This window comes from Mesoplodon densirostris, chromosome 11 (assembly GCF_025265405.1).
Source record: "Mesoplodon densirostris isolate mMesDen1 chromosome 11, mMesDen1 primary haplotype, whole genome shotgun sequence".
NCBI classification, from domain to species: domain Eukaryota; kingdom Metazoa; phylum Chordata; class Mammalia; order Artiodactyla; family Ziphiidae; genus Mesoplodon; species Mesoplodon densirostris.
Window position 1 is genome coordinate 64692037 of NC_082671.1, and position 20605 is coordinate 64712641.

The following is a 20605-nucleotide window of genomic DNA, read 5'->3' on the forward strand; positions in this document are numbered from 1 at the left end:
GAATGCTCAGAAGGAGATGAACAAACAGCGGTTTAAAAACAAAAAGGTCACTGGGATACTCAGTGTTTGTCAAGAGATAACACAATCTGATTTAGAATTAAAGATATATACACCCTTTAGGCCACACTTATGACACACTCCTAGATTCTCAAACTAAAGATAAAAATTTTAGTCCACGTTAAACATTTTAAAGCCTAATTTCTAATAATTTGCTAAAAATAAATCTAAACCCACAGGGCAGAACTGAGGTGTTACACAGGGGATGAAAAGGCAAGCCCTCCAGGGGCCAAGGAGCCCCTCCCCCAGTAACAATAGGCGGACTTAGAGTTTACAGTGAAATCCACATACGCGTATTAGGCTCTCTTACACTAATACATAATTAAAGTGGAGACTGGCAGGTTCCTAAAGTGTAAGAGCGATTTTAAGAAAATACCACATTTTGACTTACGGTGGACACATCACATTTCCCCCTGTAATCTTCACTTTAACAGTACAGTCTTAGCAAGAACTTGCTGGGAATGTTAGGAAAAAGAAAGCCACACATATCCAGTAATTTAAAAAGACAAACTATTTTTACCCAGGGGTGGGGGGGTGGATGGGGGTGTGAAGAGTTAATCCAATCATGACTTTCATGCCATTTCTGGTGAACATTCCACATCGCATGCAAAAGCAAGCAGAAGGATGCACTGAAGAGTCCCCGAAGAGGTCTGTGAGCCTTACTTTCTGGTGGGACCCAGGAGCATGCGCAGCTAAGCTGTGACCTGCTGAGGTTTGTCCCCCTTATTTCCTCAGCCCGTTAGCAGCTGGATAACCCTAAGGTCAACAGGGCAGGGCCAGGGTTACTTTAACAGCATCCACCACCTGTTGACTGAACTCATGAACACTCCCAGTTGTAAAAAGGAAGAGCAAGGTGACCGCCCCTCCCCCCCTCACGCCACACCCGGATCGATGCCACCCAGGCCCAACAGAGCCAGCGCCTCCCTCTGCAAGTGTCCGGATGAGGTCGCACACTGGGCCGGATCCTCCCAATGGCTGGCGAGCCGCAGCGCAGGCAGCGTGAGACACTGGCGTGACTACCTGACCTCTGGTGCTTAAGAGGGACACATCGCAAAATGGATTCCCCGCCTCCTGTACCTCTAAAAGTTAAAGCTTTTTTTCTTTTTAAATAAAAGCAGCTGTAGTATCTACACTGATGTTGACTTTTTTAAAAGTCAGAGACATCATGTGCTGAAGATCAGAATATACGAGTGTGAGCCCTCAGGCACAGACCCTGAGCCTTTTAACAAGATCATCTGGTACCAGCAGTAAGTGATTCATGAGGAATGACTGAAAGTGGACATTTAGAACATTAAACTTTACCTCTAGTTCATATGACCAGAGTCTTCAAAGAACCCTAGTGTTAGTTACCTGACAGCTATGGAGAAGTGACGTGGGTATTCGTGTGCACACCCATGGCTCCCCTTCCAAATGGACATACTGAATATCTTACTTTTTAAAAAGTAAATGGAAATTTCAGTATCAAATGCAGAATACACCGCTGTCTAAAAGTTAAAGGCAACATTTACACACACAATTTTCTCTTCCATTTCCTTATTGCATGTTTCCTGGTTAGTTCACATGGCTCCTGTGTAATAAAACTCCTATGATTTAGTAAGTTTAGGTTTTAGATCCATAGGGTTCACCATGGTACAAATAACCAAGAGCATATTCTCTTCCTTTTGTTGTATGGTTTAACCCTTTCTTTTCTATAAGGGTCTACAAACTACCAATTTGTGCTTTTAAATCTCATTCCTGGCAATCCCCCCCCATCCCATTTGTCTCTAGGGGTACACAGAAGTAAGAGCACCTCATGAATAAACCTACAAAACCAAAGAATAAGCTACTCATTTCCTTTTAAAATGAAACAGCAGTTCCAGAATCACAGTAAAGCAGCCGATGGGGTTAAAGGCCAGCGTCCACACAGAAAAAGCTGAAGGCAAACATTCAGTGCTCACATTTCAGCTGTAAAATAACACAATAAAGCAAAGAAGAAACATCTCCGCCACAGCACGGCAGCACGGTTCACGTGGACACACATCAGCCAAGCCCGCCAGAAAGAAGACCGCTACAGGCAAGCTCCCTTCTGGACACACCGCCGTGAAAAGCCGCACCGGTGGTGGCAGCTGACCCCAAACTCCTGGATCGGAAAAGCCTTTGGGAAATCTATAATCGATACCCTGATTTCATTCAGTCCATTAAGAAATCACCTGTGGTTAGTTTAATAAATGAACATTAAAAATCTTCCAAAAATTTCCTTTCAAATGTATTTCACACATTAGACAGTTCTTAAGAAGGGAGAATACAGTTTCTTGACACTTAACGTTGAAGGTTTTATTGGCCGTGTTAATCTTCCCCACAAAACTTATAAGTTATCTATAAGTCCTAGAATGTCAAAGTAGGAAGAGAAGAAAACTAAGTTTAGGGGGCGGTGGGGAAGCAGCAACTTGGCAACGACTCCTCAGCCGAAGTGTGTTCAGGCATCCTTTTTCTCCTGTAAAATTCTGTGCAGCTCATCTGCATCCTCGCTTGTTTTTACCCGAATTAACATGGTAACTGGGGTGGTGGCGTTCTTCTCATCAATGGGTGGGTTTGGAACGCAAACAATAAGCACATTGTTTTTCCCTGTGCGAGTACACGGCATACTGGGTGGAATCAGAACATTGAGCAGTATGTTGCCTGCATTTAAACAGGGAAAAAATGCATCAAAATATATAAACTAAAGTTCCGTGAAACTACAGCTTTAACAGGCTAAACAATAAACACCAGAGCAACTTATACTTAATGGAGCCACAGGAATGTCCTAAGGACGGCCACAGCTCCCTGCCAGACGCCAGCACGGTGTCCCTGAGAGAGGACCGTGGGCCTCTGGCAGGACGTGGACTGGGCCTCCCTGAGGAGGACCCGCCTTCTGCACACCTGCCCCAAGTCTCCCACAGCCATGGCAGCAGCCCTAAGCCAGCAGCGCTTTAGAACACACCGTGCTTTCTTGCACTGCAGAAAAAAATACGCCAGCACGACGTGGAGGCTTCACTATGTCATTCGAACAGAGAATGGTCAGCAGAGAAACGGCTCTGTCAGAGGCCAGCACTGCTCACAGGGTGACAGTGATGTTGCTATGATAGTATCACAGATTAGTCAAGTCCACAGGAAAGAAGCCTCACAGAAGTTTCTTTCCAGGACACAGTCTGGTGTACTCTGCCACCACCGACCACTTCCCCTTAGACCCGCCCCGAGCCCAGCCACTACCTCTTCCTTTCAGAGGACTGTTTTAAAGGTAAAGCTGGAGGGTGGGGTAAAGGGTGGACAGCAACAAGTTAATGAATATTTGCTACATAAAAAGGATTCCTTTAAACAGTTAATTTCCCTTGAGTGTTTACTAAACCATCCGATTTACCTGTAGCTTCTTAGTCACATACCTAGCACAAAGGAAAATGAAAACCATTTCGGTTACTTCTTGGCAATAGCTTTGAATACATCCAGGTTTTCTTATACCCTACTACCCTGGTACTCGACTAAATCTATAATCAGTGAGTACAGGATGAATTTGGCCTGAACAAACTCTATTCCATTCCAAAGAACACATTAATATACTTGAAAATCTCAATGACTAAATCAGCAAAGGGCTTTTACATACTATGTGATTATGATTATTTTGTACCACCTGAAAAAAAAGATACCCACCTAAATTGGTGTCGGCCCGCACTAAAAGCTGTGTCTTCTGATTAGCTGTAGGTTTTAAATGCAGAGTGCCTACACCCTTCTCTTTAAATTCATTGTCTTTCTTGTAAAATAGTTTACACCTACAGAGAAAAATAATAGGTACGATCAGACACTCAATGACAAACAGCCAAGCATCCCACACCTCCCTGACGTGCTCCTTCGGCCCTGAGCTCAAAAGAACTGACCTGGTCCTTAAAGAAGAGGAACAAATACAGAACACACACTCTGCCACACAAACACCCCCCCAACTTTCCTACTTCTTATTTTTGAATTCTCTTCAGGACTCCTTCAATTTCTGATCTCCCAAGATGTTGAAATAAGTCTGGAAAACATGCCTAAGCAAGGCCTAAAATAATGCTGTCAAATGTTTCCCCAGCCTCCTGACACACATCTCCTTAGGTTATTAATAAACAAATCAAAACTACTGCCTGTTCCTTTGATTTACTCTGATTAGAAAAAAATCTTGGGAATTCCCTGGCTGTCCAGTGGTTAGGACTTGGTGCTTTCACTGCTATGGCCCGGGTTCAATCCCTGGTCAGGGAACTAAGATCTCACAAGCTATGCGGCGTGGCCAAAAAAAAAAAAAAAACAAAAACCTTAAGTCAGGGTCATTCTTTTACATCATCTGTGTAATTAAATTTTAAAACAGGCAAAAGGAATTGCTGGTCTCTCTTAAAAGTTCTCAAAAATAAACAACATTTGGGAATCCCACAGGATTTGGTGATTCACACTACGAAAATTGCTGACTTAAGTCTGAAATGTTTGTATTAGAAAAACACATCCAGGGAAGCTTCTAAGAGGGCACAAATGCTTTTCAGTAAATATCTTTGTTAAAAAGCACTAATTTCATTGAGAGATAATTCAAAATTTCTCTTCAGCCTTCTTCTGAAATCAGCAGCTCTCATTAGACAAACAAACAAAAAACAAAAACCCCAAACCAGCTCTCATCACTGAGGGAAAGATAAAGTATTTACACATCCTTAACGGGAAGGAATGGCTGCTATGGAAAACTTTTTGGCTGTGAGAAAATCCACGAAGGTTAATGTGTCTCCAGGAAGGAATCCGAGATGCCACCTAATTTAAGAGCAGAAGTAAAACCAAACCTCAAATCAGTGACTATGTCTTTGTAGGGGAAGGAGGAGGGGAAGAAAAGAAAGGGGAAAAAGGGAGAGAATGATGAGATGAGACTGGGGCAGGAAGATCAAAAAGAAAAGACTGTCTCTAAAGCACTTGAAAAGCAGAAAAGAGCTAAATTAACAGAAGAGAGTAGGATACGCCCAGCAGGAAATTTTTAGAGTCGGATTATTTTTAAATAAACAGGCCAAGAATTCTTCCTTGTTCCAATTCAAAGAATGGGCACAGCCTGACCCCAGGATGGGATGCCCAGTAAGTTCTGCAGGGACAATGTCACCTGCGCTCTCCAGCCAGAAGCCTCTTTCCACGTCTTTGAAAAGTGGAATTCCCGTGACTATTACTTACTTTTTGGAGTAAAAAGCATCTTCTTCTTTTACTTCAGTAACTACTACTTTGGGTGGCTCATCATTCTCTTCTTCATCTCCACCTTTTATAAAAACAACACTAATTCAGTAAGATTCAAACCAAGAGCTTGAAAACGTGACAAAAGAAGTTCGTTACCTACCCCCGCCCCAACCTAAAAATTCCAGGTAAGCTGATACAGAAACTGAAACACAATCTAATCGTGCGGGGGGCGGGATAAGGAGGCACTCACTGGATTTTTGCAGAAAGCCTTTGAATCAAAGTGTCCGTGCTTGTATTCAGTGAACAGGCAAACTCACACAGGAAAACAATCAGTCAACACTCACATATACTCAGATTACCCACTGGGAAATAAAAATCTCAGATGGGCTTCCAACACTTTCATCCCCGAATGCTCCTGTGACTGTAGCTGCATCACGCCAAGGAATAACCAATGAGAGCAATGACCAAAGACAATGGAGAAAATAACAACTTTACAGGACAAGTTGTCAGAGAAATTAGTCCAAAGCCAACTGTAAGCAACTTAAGCTCTGTCAGGGCCACCACGCCCCTGGACATGCTGGTACCACGGGGACCCTCCCGGGCTGAGTCCAACAGCACTTCCCTTCACTCCAGTGCCTCAACCTCAGGGGAGAGCTAAGTCACTGCTGGACACAAATTACAATCCCCTTAAGGAGAAAGCAACTGCATAAAACTCACTGACTAGCGACTAAGAAAAACAGTTCTGGCGCTCAAACAATTCAGGTCACAAGCTCATTTCGATTTTAAGAAGGCACTCCTGAGTTAGGCCCTCCAGCGTGGGTACCGGGCATCTGTTATTTTAACAAGCTCTCCAAGTGTGCGTAAGACGCGAGATAAGGAATAAGTGCTTTATGGAGGGGCATCCTGCTGAGATGGAGACTTAATTCAAACTCGACATCCCTTCCACAACCAGCAGAGTCCCTGTGACTATGACAGACTCTCCCTCTGTGGTATTTAGGGCAGAGAAGAAGAGGGGAGCTCTTTATTCTATGCTTTGCCCTGGAGGGCCCTTGCCTGAGGATACAGGTGAGGAGGGCAAGGCAACATAAGGAGAGTTTCCCTCCAGGTAGAAAAACATAGTATTTAACGGCCCACTGGCAATTGCAGTTTTCCTTCTCAAGGATCAATATGCTGATGCCTGAGAGACGTTTTTTTTTTTTTTTTTTTGCGGTACGCGGGCCTCTCACTGTTGTGGCCTCTCCCGTCGCGGAGCACAGGCTCCGGACGTGCAGGCTTAGCGACCATGGCTCACGGGCCCAGCCACTCCGCGGCATGTGGGATCTTCCCGGACCGGGGCATGAACCCGTGTCCCCTGCATCAGCAGGTGGACTCTCGACCACTGTGCCACCAGGGAAGCCCAGAGACGTAGTTTTAACTGCTTATAAGTAAGAGCCTACATACACACAGTTTGTTCACCACCACCAGGTGGTGAAGAGGGATTATGATACAACCCCTTTTTCCAGGGAGCTTCTTGAACCACGTAGGGAACGGAGGGGCGGGGATTAAGGCCTGGTTTGGGGCACTAACACGACATACCACAGAAACTTCTAGAAAGGTGGCTGCAGTCCAGGCACATCTTGGGAAAACCCTGTCAATTTTTTCCCCCACAGCTATGAAGTCTACCTTTTTTACAGTAGAGTATGGTTTTGCCTTGTGAATTTATTTATAAGCAAATCCCTTAAAAACAAACAATTCAGTGAACGTCCATCATGAATTTTTCAATAAACTACAATTTTTTTAAATGGAAAGCCAAGTATTTGATAATTTTCAAAGTCACTGTGCCAGGTGTTTTTATATTATTTTTATTTTTATACTCTTAATCCTTAAAATAACCCTACCAAATCAGTCTTACTCCATTTCACGAATAAGGAGACAGACTCAAAGGAGTTAATCGACTCTGTCCGGGATCACACTCACGTCGAGGAAATGATGGAGTTGTGACGTGAATCCAGATCCACCTCGTGCACAAGGCTACGCTTTTCCCACCAAATACAGAACTCCCACAAATCTAGAAGACTCCCAGGGCTGACTTTGTGTTTACCTTTGCAGTCGTTGCCGCCACCTTCTGCTCGGCTCTCCAACGTTTTAGGGGAAAATGGTGAAGAAACTGGTTTACTCTGGGTAATATCTTTGCCAAATAAACTGGCGTTTCCAGAAGAAAATGAAAATCCAGTCAAGGGGCCAGAGTTTAAGGAGCCCAAAACAGAACTATCAATTTTCTTGCCGAAATTAAATGAGGCACTTGTTGCTCCTAGTGACGGGTCCTTTTTGCTCTTTTCAGACGCAGCCTCCACCTTCTTTTCAGATGTATCCTCAGTTTTGTCACCATGAAACAAAAATGTTGACTCTTGCTGTAATTCTGTTGAGCCAAACAGGGAAGGAGGCTGTGTTTCAACTGAGATTTTGTTGGTTTCACCTTCAGAATTACTGCTGCCACTGTTCCCATGCTGCTGTTCGATGCTTGCTAAGTATTTCTCATAGTCTTTAAAGATAGGTGTCAGATCACAGAGCGGGTTTGTATTCACGTGCTTCACAATCCAATCCCGAACGGAGCAGTTTAAGGCCGCCAACTGCTTATGATAGGCATTCGTGTGGCGGGCGGCACTGGAGGTGAGGCCAGAGGAGGCGGACTGCTGACTGTCGCCATTAGTTCTGGGATTTGAAATCTTTTTATCGACCAAGAAGGTAGGGCCATTTACAGCAACAGACCCTAAAGGAAATCACAGTTTTAAGAATTTATTCAGAAGCTGATTTAATTAAGTCATCTTGATTTTCATACCACTCTGTCTTCGTATTTTGTGCTTTTACTGTATCCCATTTTTGTGACAGTTCAAGAAGTATGTGCACATATAGTATTTGGAAACTAGTTATTACAAAAATCAAATCAAACATTATATATATGAATATATCTACTTTTTACATGCTTGCATTAAACCGCTATAATTTTAAAATAATCTCTTCCTTCAAAAGGATGGCTTTTTTACCTAAAACTGTCAAAGTACTATGTTAGTATAAAACTTAATCCCCAAGGTTGTAGGGAGGAACATATATTAATGCAGTTAAAATCTTAATAGAAAGTACTTACCTTAATCACACTAAACATTCTGCCTAATTTAAATGAAATAGTATATACTCTTAGAATAACTAGCTAAGTATAATCCAACGAGTCAGGATCATTTCTAAGAACCAAAGATTTTAATCCATGATCCCATTCTCTGTTGTTAATCCCAAGACTTCTTGACCAATTCCCTCAAAACAGGATTAGGCAATCAACATGTCCTGGGCAAAATAAACCTAGACTGGGAACAGTAAGGTATGTGGCACAAAGGAAATTCTTGGTACGTGTATAATGAATGAGGGGGTGGGATGGGAGGCCTTTACAGAGGGTCCGCTAAGAGCTTCTTTTTCTCCTTTGACCCTTAGGTTGATTCTGAGGTCATTCTCGTTTCGCAGTTGAAGATTTGGAGGCTCAAAGGTTAAGGAACGTCACCGAGGTCACACAGAGCTGGTAACTGGCAGAACTGAGAACAGAACCCAGGTCTAGTTTGGCCTGTGCTCTACTCACTTACTCTGTAAAGAGCCAAAAGCTCCCTAATTTCCATCCCTTTCACCATTACCCTGTTTTTGCTCATATAGCCTCAGGACTCAGAAAAAGTACAAGAAAAACATCTTTGAAAGTTATTTGTCATAGATCATCTTTACACAGATGTGACTCAGGGGAGAAGAACCTACTCACCAAAGGTGGCCTTGGTCTCGGTCGCTGTCCTTGCACTGGAGAAGGGAGGGGCACTAGTTATGCTGTTTCCGTTTGACAGTCCTTCCAAAGTCTTCCCTCCAGCGCCATTACCAAATCCAGAAAACCCCCCTCCTCCAGAAGGTACAACCAAACCTTTAAAATCTTTAAAGGCCCCTCCACCATCAGACTGAAATATAAAGAAAGAGCACACACGAGATAACTCTACTTTTCTGTCTCCAAATAAGCAAGTGAATAACAGTACTATCTTGGCTAAATAGTACCTAGAATCCTTATGCAACCAGCATTAAAGGAAACTGCCAGCACAAGCAGAAACAGAACATGGATTTTACTCATGACAGCTTTGCAACCCGGAGCTGCCTTCCTAAAACAGGAAGGATAGATGTGATTTACAGTGAAATAATTTTTAAAAATATATTTAGGATATAAAAGGTTAAAAAGACTAATTCAAATAAATTCACGGACTCACCACCGAGGCACAGAACTGTAACTAAAAACACATTCTCAACACAGCTAAACCCCAAATGAAAGATTCTTCATATACTACTCAAAGACCCTTTGCCTAAGGAAGTTGTAGAAACGTCAAGTGAGGTTAACTAAAAGTACTCTACCCACTACTTATAATTTCCTAAGAACTTTTGTTGCTTGCGGCCTGCTTTCAGTATACAGAAACTTGCAGAGTTGACTGAGTCCCAAGTCTAGATTTTCCGTGCGTTGAGAAATCCAGAGGCGACGGTTCATTCCCAAGGTTTCCTCTGCTTTTCTGTAGCAAAAGGTCTTTCTCGCAGACCCTTCCTGCTGTTGGTGGCTCTCTCCCATCTCTAACCCAAGGTGCTCTGGAAATGTTTGGCCTTATGAAATTCTAACGCTGCTCTCTGCCCCTGGGCTGTGGTCTGCACTGCTTCTGCCTCTTCACTGTCACTTGTCCACAGCTGGCCCGTCCCTCCTTGAGCCTGTCTCCCCTAGGCATCTCGTTCTTCATCATGAGCTTGCACTCTTAGGCCTCTTCTCATTTCCCCTGGCTTCAACCTCCTTGATGGGGAAATTTCTCTGAGCTGCACCCATCTCTCACGCCACTTCCTCTTCTGAGTGGCCAATCAGTACACCTAGTGGTCTCCTAGAGAACTCCACTTGGATGTACCAGGCCCTTGAAATACATTTTTCTTTTAAGAGATGTTAATGGCAGCCCAGATGGCAGGACAGTTTAGGGGAGAATGGATACACAGATGTGGGGTGAGTCGCTTTGCTGTGCACCTGAAACTGTCACAATATTGTTAATTCGCTATACCCCAATATAAAATAAAAAATTAAAAAAAAAAAGAGGGATGTGCAATTTATTTGTTTATTTTTTTGGCCACACTTGGAGGCGTGTGGGATCTTAGTTCCCCGACCAGGGCTCGAACCTGCACCCCCTGCATTGAGAGTCGGAGTCTTAACCACCAGACTGCCAGGGAAGTCCCGAAATACATTTCTAAAACAAAATCGATCACCTCCTCCCTAATGAAGCTGTCCCTCCCCCGGTATCTTCTTCATGAAAGAGCCACCAAATATAACTTGGCTGAACACCTACATCCAGCCAGTCACCAGTCTTAAGAATGGAATCAGGCCAGAAAAGAACTCGGAATAAAGAAAAATTGAACAGAGCCACCACAGAACGTGCAGTTCTGTAGGTTTTTTCCGAGGATGCCACCCAAGATGTTCAAACCAGCCTCTCCTGCCTGACAACAGATGTCCAGGTCACCAAGACAGAGCTCACGTGTCTGGAATTTATTTGAGGGATGAGGACTGTACTGGGGAAGAGTTATTAAACATGGACTGACGGCTGAATACTGACCACATGACTTCAGTTCACAAGTTATAACTCATCTTTTATCCTCTGGAACACAGGAATGAAACATTTTAATATACCATATTATACTAGAAGGAAAAACAAAATGGGAAACGCTTCTATTATTCTCAAAGGTATCAGCCTACCCAGAGCTCGGTCCCAGGGAGCAGGTAAGACTCTGAGAATATCTTACATTTTCCTTACTTCCAACACCCTCTTCCTTGCTTTCCTATTGCTACTCTTTTCCCTCTTCCTACTGTCACTCAACTCAAATTTGTCTACATCTATATCTTATTTCTGCAATTGGATAAGTTCCCTTTAAGGTACAGATCTCTTATTTACTTACTTACTTATTTATTTTTTCTTAATATAAATTTACTTATTTTATTTTATTTATTTTTGGCTGAGTTGGGTCTTTGTTGCTGCGCATGGGCTTCCTTTAGTTGTGGCGAGCGGGGGCTACTCTTCGTTGCAGTGTGCGGGCTTCTCATTGTGGTGGCTTCTCTTGTTGTGGAGCACGGGCTCTAGGAGTGTGGGCTTCAGTAGTTGTGGCATGGGGACTCAGTGGTTGTGGCTCGTGGTCTCTAGAGCGCAGGCTCGGTAGTTGTGGTGCATGGGCTTAGCTGCTCTGTGGCATGTGGGATCTTCTCGGCCCAGGGCTGGAACCCATGTCTCCTGCACTGGCAGGCGGATTCTTAACCACTGTGCCACCAGGGAAGTCCCAGATCTCGTATTTATTATCTTTTTGTATCTCCCATGGTCTACACCAAGGAATTTTCACAAGTGCACTAGGCATTTAAAAAAGCATTTATTAACAACCCAATCAAAAAATGGGCATAAGATCTAAACAGACATTTCCCCAAAGAAGATATACAGATGGCCAACAGGCACATAAAAAAATGTTCAACATTGCTAATTATTAGAGAAATGCACATCAAAACTATCAATACAATGAGGTATCACCTCACGCCGGTCAGAATGGCCACCATCAAAAAGTCTACAAGTAATAAATGTTGGAGAGTGTGGAGAAAAAGGAACCCTCCTAAACTGTTGTCGGGAATGTAAATTTGTGCAGCCACTATGGCGAACAGTATGGAGGTTACTTAAAAAAACTAAAAACTACCATACAATCCCACTCCTCGGCACATATGCAGACAAAACTATTGATAGGGCTTCCCTGGTGGCGCAGTGGTTAAGAATCCGCCTGCCAATGCAGGGGACACGGGTTCGAGCCCTGGTCCGGGAAGATCCCACATGCTGCAGAGCAGCTAAGCCCGTGAGCCACAACTACTGAGCCTGCGCTCTAGAGCCCGCGAGCCACAACTACTGAGCCCATGTGCCACAACTACTGAGCCCATGCGCCACAACTACTGAAGCCCGCGCACCTAGAGCCCGTGCTCTGCAACAGGAGAAGCCACTGCAATGAGAAGCCCGTGCACCGCGACAGAGAGTAGTCCCCACTTGCCGCAACTAGAGAAAGCCCGCGTGCAGCGACGAAGACCCAATGCAGCCTAAAATAAAATAAATAAATTTAAAAAACTATTGATATAATTTGAAAAGATATTTGTACCCTAATGTTCACTGCAGCACTATTTACAAGAGTCAAGACAGGGAAGCAACCCTAATGTCCACTGACAGATGACTGGATAAAAATGTGGTATATATATACACAATGGAATGTTACTCAGCCGTAAAATGAAATAATGCCATTTGCAGCAACATGGATGGACCTAGAGAATATCATAGTAAGTGAAGCAAGTCAGACAGAGAAAGACAAATATGATATCGCTTATACATGGAATCTAAAAAAATGATACAAATGAACTTCCTTACAAAACAGAAGTATGACTCACAGACATAGAAAACAAACTTATGGTTACACCAAAGGGGAAAGGTGAGGGGAGGGATAAATTACGAGTTTGGGATTAACATATATACAACAATACTATGTATTAAATAGATAACCAACCAAGGAATTACTGTACAGCACAGGGAATTATACTCAATATCTTGTAATAATGAATTTAACAATGAAAAACCATTATATGTATTAAAAAAGACATTCTTGATAGATTACATAAGAGACAGTAATTTAAAAAAAAAAAAAAAGCATTTATTGATCTGACTGCTCCCAGAGGTGGAAATATTCTACAGCTCAGAAATCGAGTTAGTGTTTAATACCAGAAGCTGTAAGAAAACACTCACTTCAAATCCAACACTTCTACGCTTTGCTCTCTTTATGGCTCTATTCTTCAAGACTTCCTCACTGGCCACCGAGAATGTTCCCACCTGCAGGAGTGTACAAATTAAACAGCAACAAGATAAGGCCAAAAAGGAGATAAAATGCTGAACAAAAAAGCTAGACCAGACAAACTGATCGAGATATCTTTTTTTTTCTTTTTTTCTTCTTTTGTGGTACGTGGGCCTCTCACTGCTGTGGCCTCTCCCGTTGCCGAGCACAGGCTCTGGGTGCGCAGGCTCAGCGGCCATGGCTCACGGGCCCAGCCACTCCACGGCATGTGGGATCTTCCCAGACTGGGGCATGAACCCTTGTCCCCTGCATCGGCAGGCGGACTCTCAACCACTGCGCCACCAGGGAAGCCCTCTTCTGGTTTTTAAGTAAAACGAATTATGGAGAGGGCACGTTAAAGTTTACGTCTAGTACCTATCCTGTGAATTCCAATGCTAGTTAGGCGAATCAGAAACCTTCCAGAAACTACAAATCCAGACTTTATCACAATTCAGAGACAAGAGCGCATATATCAAAGTTCTAAGAAGACTAAGACCATCAAAACTTTGGCGCAAAGCTGTTCATGATCAATTCTTCGAATATTTCAAACATATTCAAAGACATTACCCAGATGCCCAAATCTAATCTCTTACAACTATGGTTTTCAAAAATAAATTTTATGTTCATAATACACATTATTTCAAAGAGGAGCTTTGCCCATCTGCCCGTGACCCAGAGACCACTGAGACTGGGACTCTAAGTAACCTGCTGGAAACCTGCTGAAAATCTTTCGCTTTACTTCAACCCTTCTTTTTACCCTGGAGGAATGGCATAAAATATTTTCTGTAAAAAGTTCTCATCTATACTTATTTCAGATAATACTAAACTTAAAGAAATCTCTACACCCACAGAAGGGATCATTTGGCTATACCTGACCCAAATTAAATGTAATGTCCTTCCACACTCATTTCATTAGAATCTGTCCAAATGGAAGTTTTTTCATTCCTGAAGTATTTTAATGTCAAAACAAATCATTATATGGTAGGCCCAGAATGTAACTGTGCCTAAAACCTGGAAAGAACTAAAGTTACCAAAGACTTGCTTAAAAAGTACCAAGTCAGTCAGAATTGTTAAAAGCTCTGTTAAAAGCCCATACTTGTGATTTTGGTTTCCCCAAACATACCAGTACACATATTTGTAAAGGAAAAAATATTAATATTAGAAAACAGATTGCGAAAGAAGGAAAACAGCAGTCTAAGAATTATCTTGGAAACACTTTTGCAGACTCTTTAAAATATACATCTATTTTTTAACCTAGCACACTTCTACTAACTTGAAAGGCTAACTTGGTGCAGATTTCCTTAGTGAACTGGCCTGGGAATATCAAACGGCTGATGAGGCACTTTAGAAATGCAGCTGTGTTCTATTCTTTGTAAGATAAAAATTAAAAGATTTCCTCAGGGAAGACCATTTTTATTTTGTTAGGAAAGAAACTAGGCCATCTAAATTCTATTCCTATTAACGCAGTTGTTGCGGGGTGGGCGGTGTCTTAAGTATATGAAATAAAATGGGCCTCCAAGAAGCATTACAGTAAGGGAGGCGACCTCAATCTTCTAAAATCTAAAACTGTGAGCGTGGCAGACTAAGACAGTGGTGGTGAACCACTTTTCAAGTTTGAGTGCTGGCACTGTGCTAAGTTTATGACTAGATCATTCACTCACCCTTCAATGTGGGCTAAAACCATGGGCTTAGAATGCTCCAATGAAATGCTCCATGAAATTCAGGAGGAAGGTGCTTCCACAAAGGAGCAGAGCATTTAGGGAAGAGTTGCTAATGGAGAAGCACACCCAAATGTAATCAATTTCTAGACTAAGTACAGATCATAAGAAACCATACTATTTCCCGTTCTGGATGTTCTTAAAAAGGCCTTTTAATTTTACCAGAGTCTTCATGAGGAATCCCAAAAAGAATTTAAATTTGGAAGTAGAAGGAAATCATTCTTAGGGAAATTATTTCTTACCTCTTCTGCTTCATCTTCTTGATCCCAATTCCTATCCGTCAATTCCTTCTCGGCAATTCTTTTGGCCATTTTTTCGAACCTAAAAGCAAAAAGACTAGAAGTAATAAGTTTACTTTTCTAGAATATGATTTAAATCTTACAAAGAATTTTAAAAATTCACTCTAGCATGAAATGAGATAAAAACATTCTTGATACCAGTGGGCGCTGCTTTAATGAGAACTCTGCAGCACTGTGGGGCTCCTAGGGTCATGAATCAAATAAAGATTACTGGAGGAGGCAGTGAGGTCCTCTAAGGCACAGCGAACAATATACTAAATCAACTGCATTTGAACAAATTACAATGAGGGCTTCCCTGGTGGCGCAGTGGTTGAGAGTCCGCCTGCCGATGCAGGGGACACGGGTTCGTGCCCCGGTCCAGGAGGATCCCACATGCCGCGGAGCGGCTGGGCCCGTGAGCCATGGCCGCTGAGCCTGCGCATCCGGAGCCTGGGCTCCGCAACAGGAGGGGCCACAACAGTGAGAGGCCCGCGTACCGCAAAAAAAAAAAAAAAAAAAAAGAAAGAAAGAAAAAAAATTACAATGAAACACTGATTTTTAAACATCAGAAATCTAAAGAACTGAATAATAATCAACAAATACTTAACTAACTTATTCCATGCAACTTATACTTACACAGAGTCTTGCTACAGGCAAGACTTTTTTTTTCTTTCTTTTTTTTTTTTTTTTGCGGTACGCGGGCCTCTCACTGTTGTGGCCCCTCCCGTTGCGGAGCACAGGCTCCAGACGCGCAGGCTCAGCAGCCATGGCTCACGGGCCCAGCCGCTCTGCGGCATGTGGGATCTTCCCGGACCGGGGCACGAACCCGTGTCCCCTGCATCGGCAGGCGGACTCTCAACCACTGCGCCACCAGGGAAGCCCCAGGCAAGATATTTTTAATGTTTAAAATTCTCTTAAGGATGATAAAGTACAACCTTAGTTAAGAATTTGAATAAGGTATTGGAAATACCTTCCCAACATGAGTACAGATGGTCCCTGACTTACAATGGTTCGCCTTGCAAGTTTTCAAGTTTACAATGGTGTGAAAGCAATACACATTGAGTAGAAACCTTCTTTCAGATTTTGATCTTTTCTCAGGCTAACAAGAGGCGGTATGATATTCTCTTGTGATGCTGGCCAGAGGCAGCAAGCCACAGCTTCCAGTCAGCCAGCCAAGCCATCACAATCGATATACTTACAACCATTCTGTACCCATACAGCCATTCTGTTTTTCATTTTCAGTACACTATTCAATAAATTACATGAGATATTCAACACTACTATAAAATAGTCTTTGTGTTAGATGATTTTGCCCAACTGTAGGCTAATGTAAGTGTTCTGAGCACATTTAAGGTAGGCTGAGCTATGATATTCGGTAGGGTAGGTGTATTAAATGCATTTTTTTTTTTTTTTTTTTTTTGGCGGTACGCAGGCCTCTCACTGCTGTGGCCTCTCCCGTTGCGGAGCACAGGCTCCGGCCGCACAGGCTCAGCAGCCATGGCTCACGGACCCGGCCGCTCTGCGGCGTGTGTGATCCTCCCAGACCGGGGCACGAACCTGTGTCCCCTGCATCGGCAGGCGGACTCTCAACCACTGCGCCACCAGGGAAGCCCTGCATTTTCGACTTAACAGTATTTTCATCTTACCATGGGTGTATTGTGACGTAACCCCATCATATGTTGAGGAAGATCTCTATTCATTTTTAGGCTACAGACAAGTTGATAGTAATCTATTTCCCAAGACTGAACGTTTCATTACCCCAAATTGCATATTTCTAAGCTAGGACACCATTTAAAAGTTCAAAATATGATTAATATGGATGTGTTAACATTCCTAGAATTTTTAACTCTTCAAAAATAAGCCATCAGGGTTTCCCTGGTGGCGCAGTGGTTAAGAATCCACCTGCCAATGCAGGAGACATGGGTTCAAGCCCTGGTCCGGGAAGATCCCACATGCCGTGGAGCAACTAAGCCCGTGCGCCGCAACTACTGAGCCTGAGCTCTAGAGCCCGCGAGCCACAACTACTGAGCCCGTGTGCCACAGCTACTGAAGCCCGCGTGCCTAGAGTCCATGCTCCACAACAAGAGAAGCCACGGCAATGAGAAGCTCGCGCACCGCAATGAAGAGTAGCCCCAGCTCGCCGCAACTAGAGAAAGTCTGCGTGCAGCAACGAAGACCCAACACAGCCAAAAATAAAAATAAAATAAATTTATAACAAAAAAAAGCCATCAGCTCAACTCCTCAAAAACCATGGTGTTACGGGGAGGAATAAGAGTCAGGGACTGACGGTATTACCTCTACGAGCACTTATTCAAGGTGGGTACTTGTATCCATCCCTTAAAATTTCCAATTTATTTTGTGATCCTAAGATCATAAATCCTTTGCTATTAAAAACAGAAACAGGGGGCTTCCCTGGTGGCACAGTGGTTGAGAGTCCGCCTGCCGATGCAGGGGACGTGGGTTCGTGTCCCGGTCCGGGAGGATCCCACATGCCGCGGAGCGGCTGGGCCCGTGAGCCATGGCCGCTGGGCCTGAGCGTCCGGAGCCTGTGCTCCGCATCGGGAGAAGCCACAGCAGTGAGAGGCCCGCGTACCGCAAAAAGAAAAAAAAAAAACAGAAACAGGGCTTCCCTGGTGGTGCAGTGGTTGAGAGTCCGCCTGCCGATGCAAGGGACACGGGTTCATGCCCCGGTCTGGGAAGATCCCACATGCCGCAGAGCGGCCGGGCCCGTGAGCCATGGCCGCTGAGCCTGCGCTCCGCAATGGGAGAGGCCACAACAGTGAGTGGCCCGCGTAAAACACACACACACACACAAGCAATCAATCCACTGTGAGTGTTGTGCTGGATTCTTCCCTAACTGACCAGTTAAATGGACCAAAGAACTCCATTTTCTCTGCTACTTACCTTGCCCAGGAATTTATCGACTAGTTTGGAACACTAGCCAGCGTTCCTGAAAACCAGCCTAGCTTCCTTCCTATAGTCCTTCCCCAGTCTCATTTGCCCTCAACACCACAACCCACCAGAGTAAGTTTCTAGAACCTCCTGGTCATTAAGATACAAACTTACACATCACCCATTGCATGTTAGTATCTATAAAATAAAATTCAAATGCTGGTATTCCAAAGTACTCCAAAATCTGACCCCCTGTAGGGTAATCACATAGGGCTTTTCAGCTTTTAATACTCTTCTAATAATCTCTCAATTTTTCTTTTACAAGTGCTTTTTTCTGATTACAGAAAAAATGGTTTTAAAGTCCCAGATTCTAAAACATAAATGAGAATTAACGTAATTTTCATTCATTACCTGAAAATCCTCTTTTTTAATGCCTCCCTCCCAAACACTTGGTCAAGTTTTGCTACTAATCTTTGTCATCCAGAAAACAAACAAGGTACCCTTACACATAGATCCTTATTAAACTTGAACTGTTCAGAGGCCAGGTCTCTATGGATTCTTTCGGGCCATTTTCCTACTCAGTAACTAGCACCTCCACCAGAGGGCGGAAGAGGGGAGAATCTGAAACAGTCATTTTTTGCTATCAACTATTAACTTAATAACTTAATAGGTATTAAGATTAACTGGCAAAAAGGGGTGGAGGTGAAAGTGCAAAACCTGTGATAAGCATAAAATTGTAACACCTAACTCATACCCACAACTGAAGAGACAACTGGCATACTGAAACAACCTAAATTAATGTAGCTGCTTCTTGTTCCACCCTATTTATCCCATCAATGACTAATCAGAGGGCGGGTACCTTTGTTTCACTCATGTACCTCAAATCCACTCCCCCCCCCAATGGCTGATGGTCCGGCTGTTGCAGAATCAGAGATCTGGGGCACGATGTATTTGAGAAAATACTACAAAATGCTAGAATCCAGTTTTGCCATTTTGTTGCTGGAGACCTTGGGCAAATTATTTAATTTTTGTGCCTCAGTTTCTTCATTTGTAGAACAGGGAGGTGTTGTGAAATTTAAATGAGATACACAAAAAGCTTAGTGCCTGGAACAGAGGAAGGACTCAATAAATATTATTAAAGGAACAAGTTTTGTTAGAAGCAAAGGCTACAAAATACTACTTCTCCCTAACTTAAAAGCTGTAGTGTGGAAAGAGAATTAACTTGAATTATGAGTCTGGCTTTAAAAAATACGTTACCAAATCCGTATTTTATTTCAAAGCATGATACTTCAGACAATAATCTTCTTTTTATGCCAGAGGAGAAAAAGGGAAAAAAATCCCTGTAAAGTACTTAGCACAAAGCCTGGCACCTAGAGTCTTATGTGCTATTACTAAGAACTTAAAAAACATGTGGGCTTGTGGTTTAAAAGGCACCAAATTATGAAATGATTACTAGGTATGAAGCATGCCTTGTGATAGCAAATCGAAACTTTTGGTAATTGGAGAAAACTTTATTTGCCCGACATAGTGAGGTATGCGATCTCTACCACCTGGTGCTGCCCCACCCTTGGGGTTTAACTTCAGTCCACATCAGTTTTAAGACGGAAACAGATTTGAACATACTCGACGGTGTGATGCCCGGAGGAAAAAGGGAACATGGGGCCGAACTCCGGAGGCTGAAACGCTAAGGAAAAACGAAATCTCTAACACTGTTTCTTAATCGGACAGCCTAACGGGTGATCAGTGGCCTGAGACTGCAATAAGAAAGTGAAGCCAGACCAAGGAGGTGGCGGAAGGAGCGAAAAGAAAGAGACGAGTACCGAGAGGAACCGCTAGGAAACAAACCGAGGGGGCCTCGCCAGGACGGTCCCTGCCCGCTCCGGCTCCTGCCTCCGCCAGGGCCGCAAAGGCCCTGCGCCCGAGCGGGCCTTACCCAAGTCGGACACCGCAGCCCCAACAGGCCGGCCCCGAGCCCGGCTTCACAAACACGCCCGACTGCGTCGCTGCTGACACTGCGCCCCCCCTCCCCGGCTCCCCCATTACCCGCTCCCCAGGCGGGGCCCCGCACCCCGCTCCTCCCTCCCAGGGTCCCCATTCCAGGCCCGGGTCCCGCACCCGAAGCCAGGCTTCCTCCTCCCAGACCCGGGCCCCGCACCCCAGCTTCCGCACTCGGCCCCCGCCCCTACCGCGCCGCCCGCCCGCCCGCCTGCTTCTCACCTCGCCGGCGGCAGCCGCGGCCCTCGTTGGCTTGTGGGTGCGGCGAAGCCCGGGTGCGTAGCGGCGAGCAGGTGCGAGGTCGCGGCCGCGGCGCTCGGGTCTGAAGCGGCGCCCGATCGCTTCCGGGGCGCTGAGAGCCTCGAAGGATTCGGTGGTCGGCAAGCCCTGAGACTCAAACACCATGTCCCTCGGGGACCTCGCCTCTCTGCGTTGGGCAGTGAGGGGGAGAGCCGTCCGTTCAGCAGGAGACAGTTGGGAGAACAGCACTCCACACGCCCCACGCCGCCATTTTGTAACTCGAATCTACCCCTCAAGACCAATTCGAAAAAAAGGGAGGAAAGAAACGCCCGC

At 44.2% G+C, this 20605-nt stretch overlaps 1 protein-coding gene across 1 annotated transcript; it reads right to left on the bottom strand.

Moving 5' to 3' along the window:
• Positions 1 to 2344: 2344 nt before the first annotated feature.
• Positions 2345 to 20590, bottom strand: NUP50 (nucleoporin 50). Its single transcript, XM_060112342.1, has 8 exons — positions 20255 to 20590; positions 15110 to 15188; positions 13065 to 13148; positions 9014 to 9200; positions 7319 to 7987; positions 5239 to 5320; positions 3721 to 3839; positions 2345 to 2715 (listed from the first exon to the last, which is right to left on the bottom strand). Exons 2-8 carry the CDS (start codon positions 15176 to 15178, stop codon positions 2513 to 2515), a joined length of 1413 nt encoding a protein of 470 aa, XP_059968325.1. The 5' UTR covers positions 15179 to 15188; positions 20255 to 20590; the 3' UTR covers positions 2345 to 2512.
• Between the last annotated feature and the right edge of the window lie 15 nt (positions 20591 to 20605).

What these genes read in the sequence shown, in the direction of transcription:
- NUP50 (XM_060112342.1), bottom strand. Translation starts at nt 15,178, where the DNA reads ATGGCCAAAAGAATTGCCGAGAAGGAATTGACGGATAGGAATTGGGAT. An exon ending in AAGAAGATGAAGCAGAAGAG is followed by an intron (nt 13,149 to 15,109) that starts GTAAGAAATAAT and finishes ACACTCCTGCAG; the next exon opens with GTGGGAACATTCTCGGTGGC. An exon ending in TGGCGGCAACGACTGCAAAG is followed by an intron (nt 5,321 to 7,318) that starts GTAAACACAAAG and finishes TTTTTATAAAAG; the next exon opens with GTGGAGATGAAGAAGAGAAT.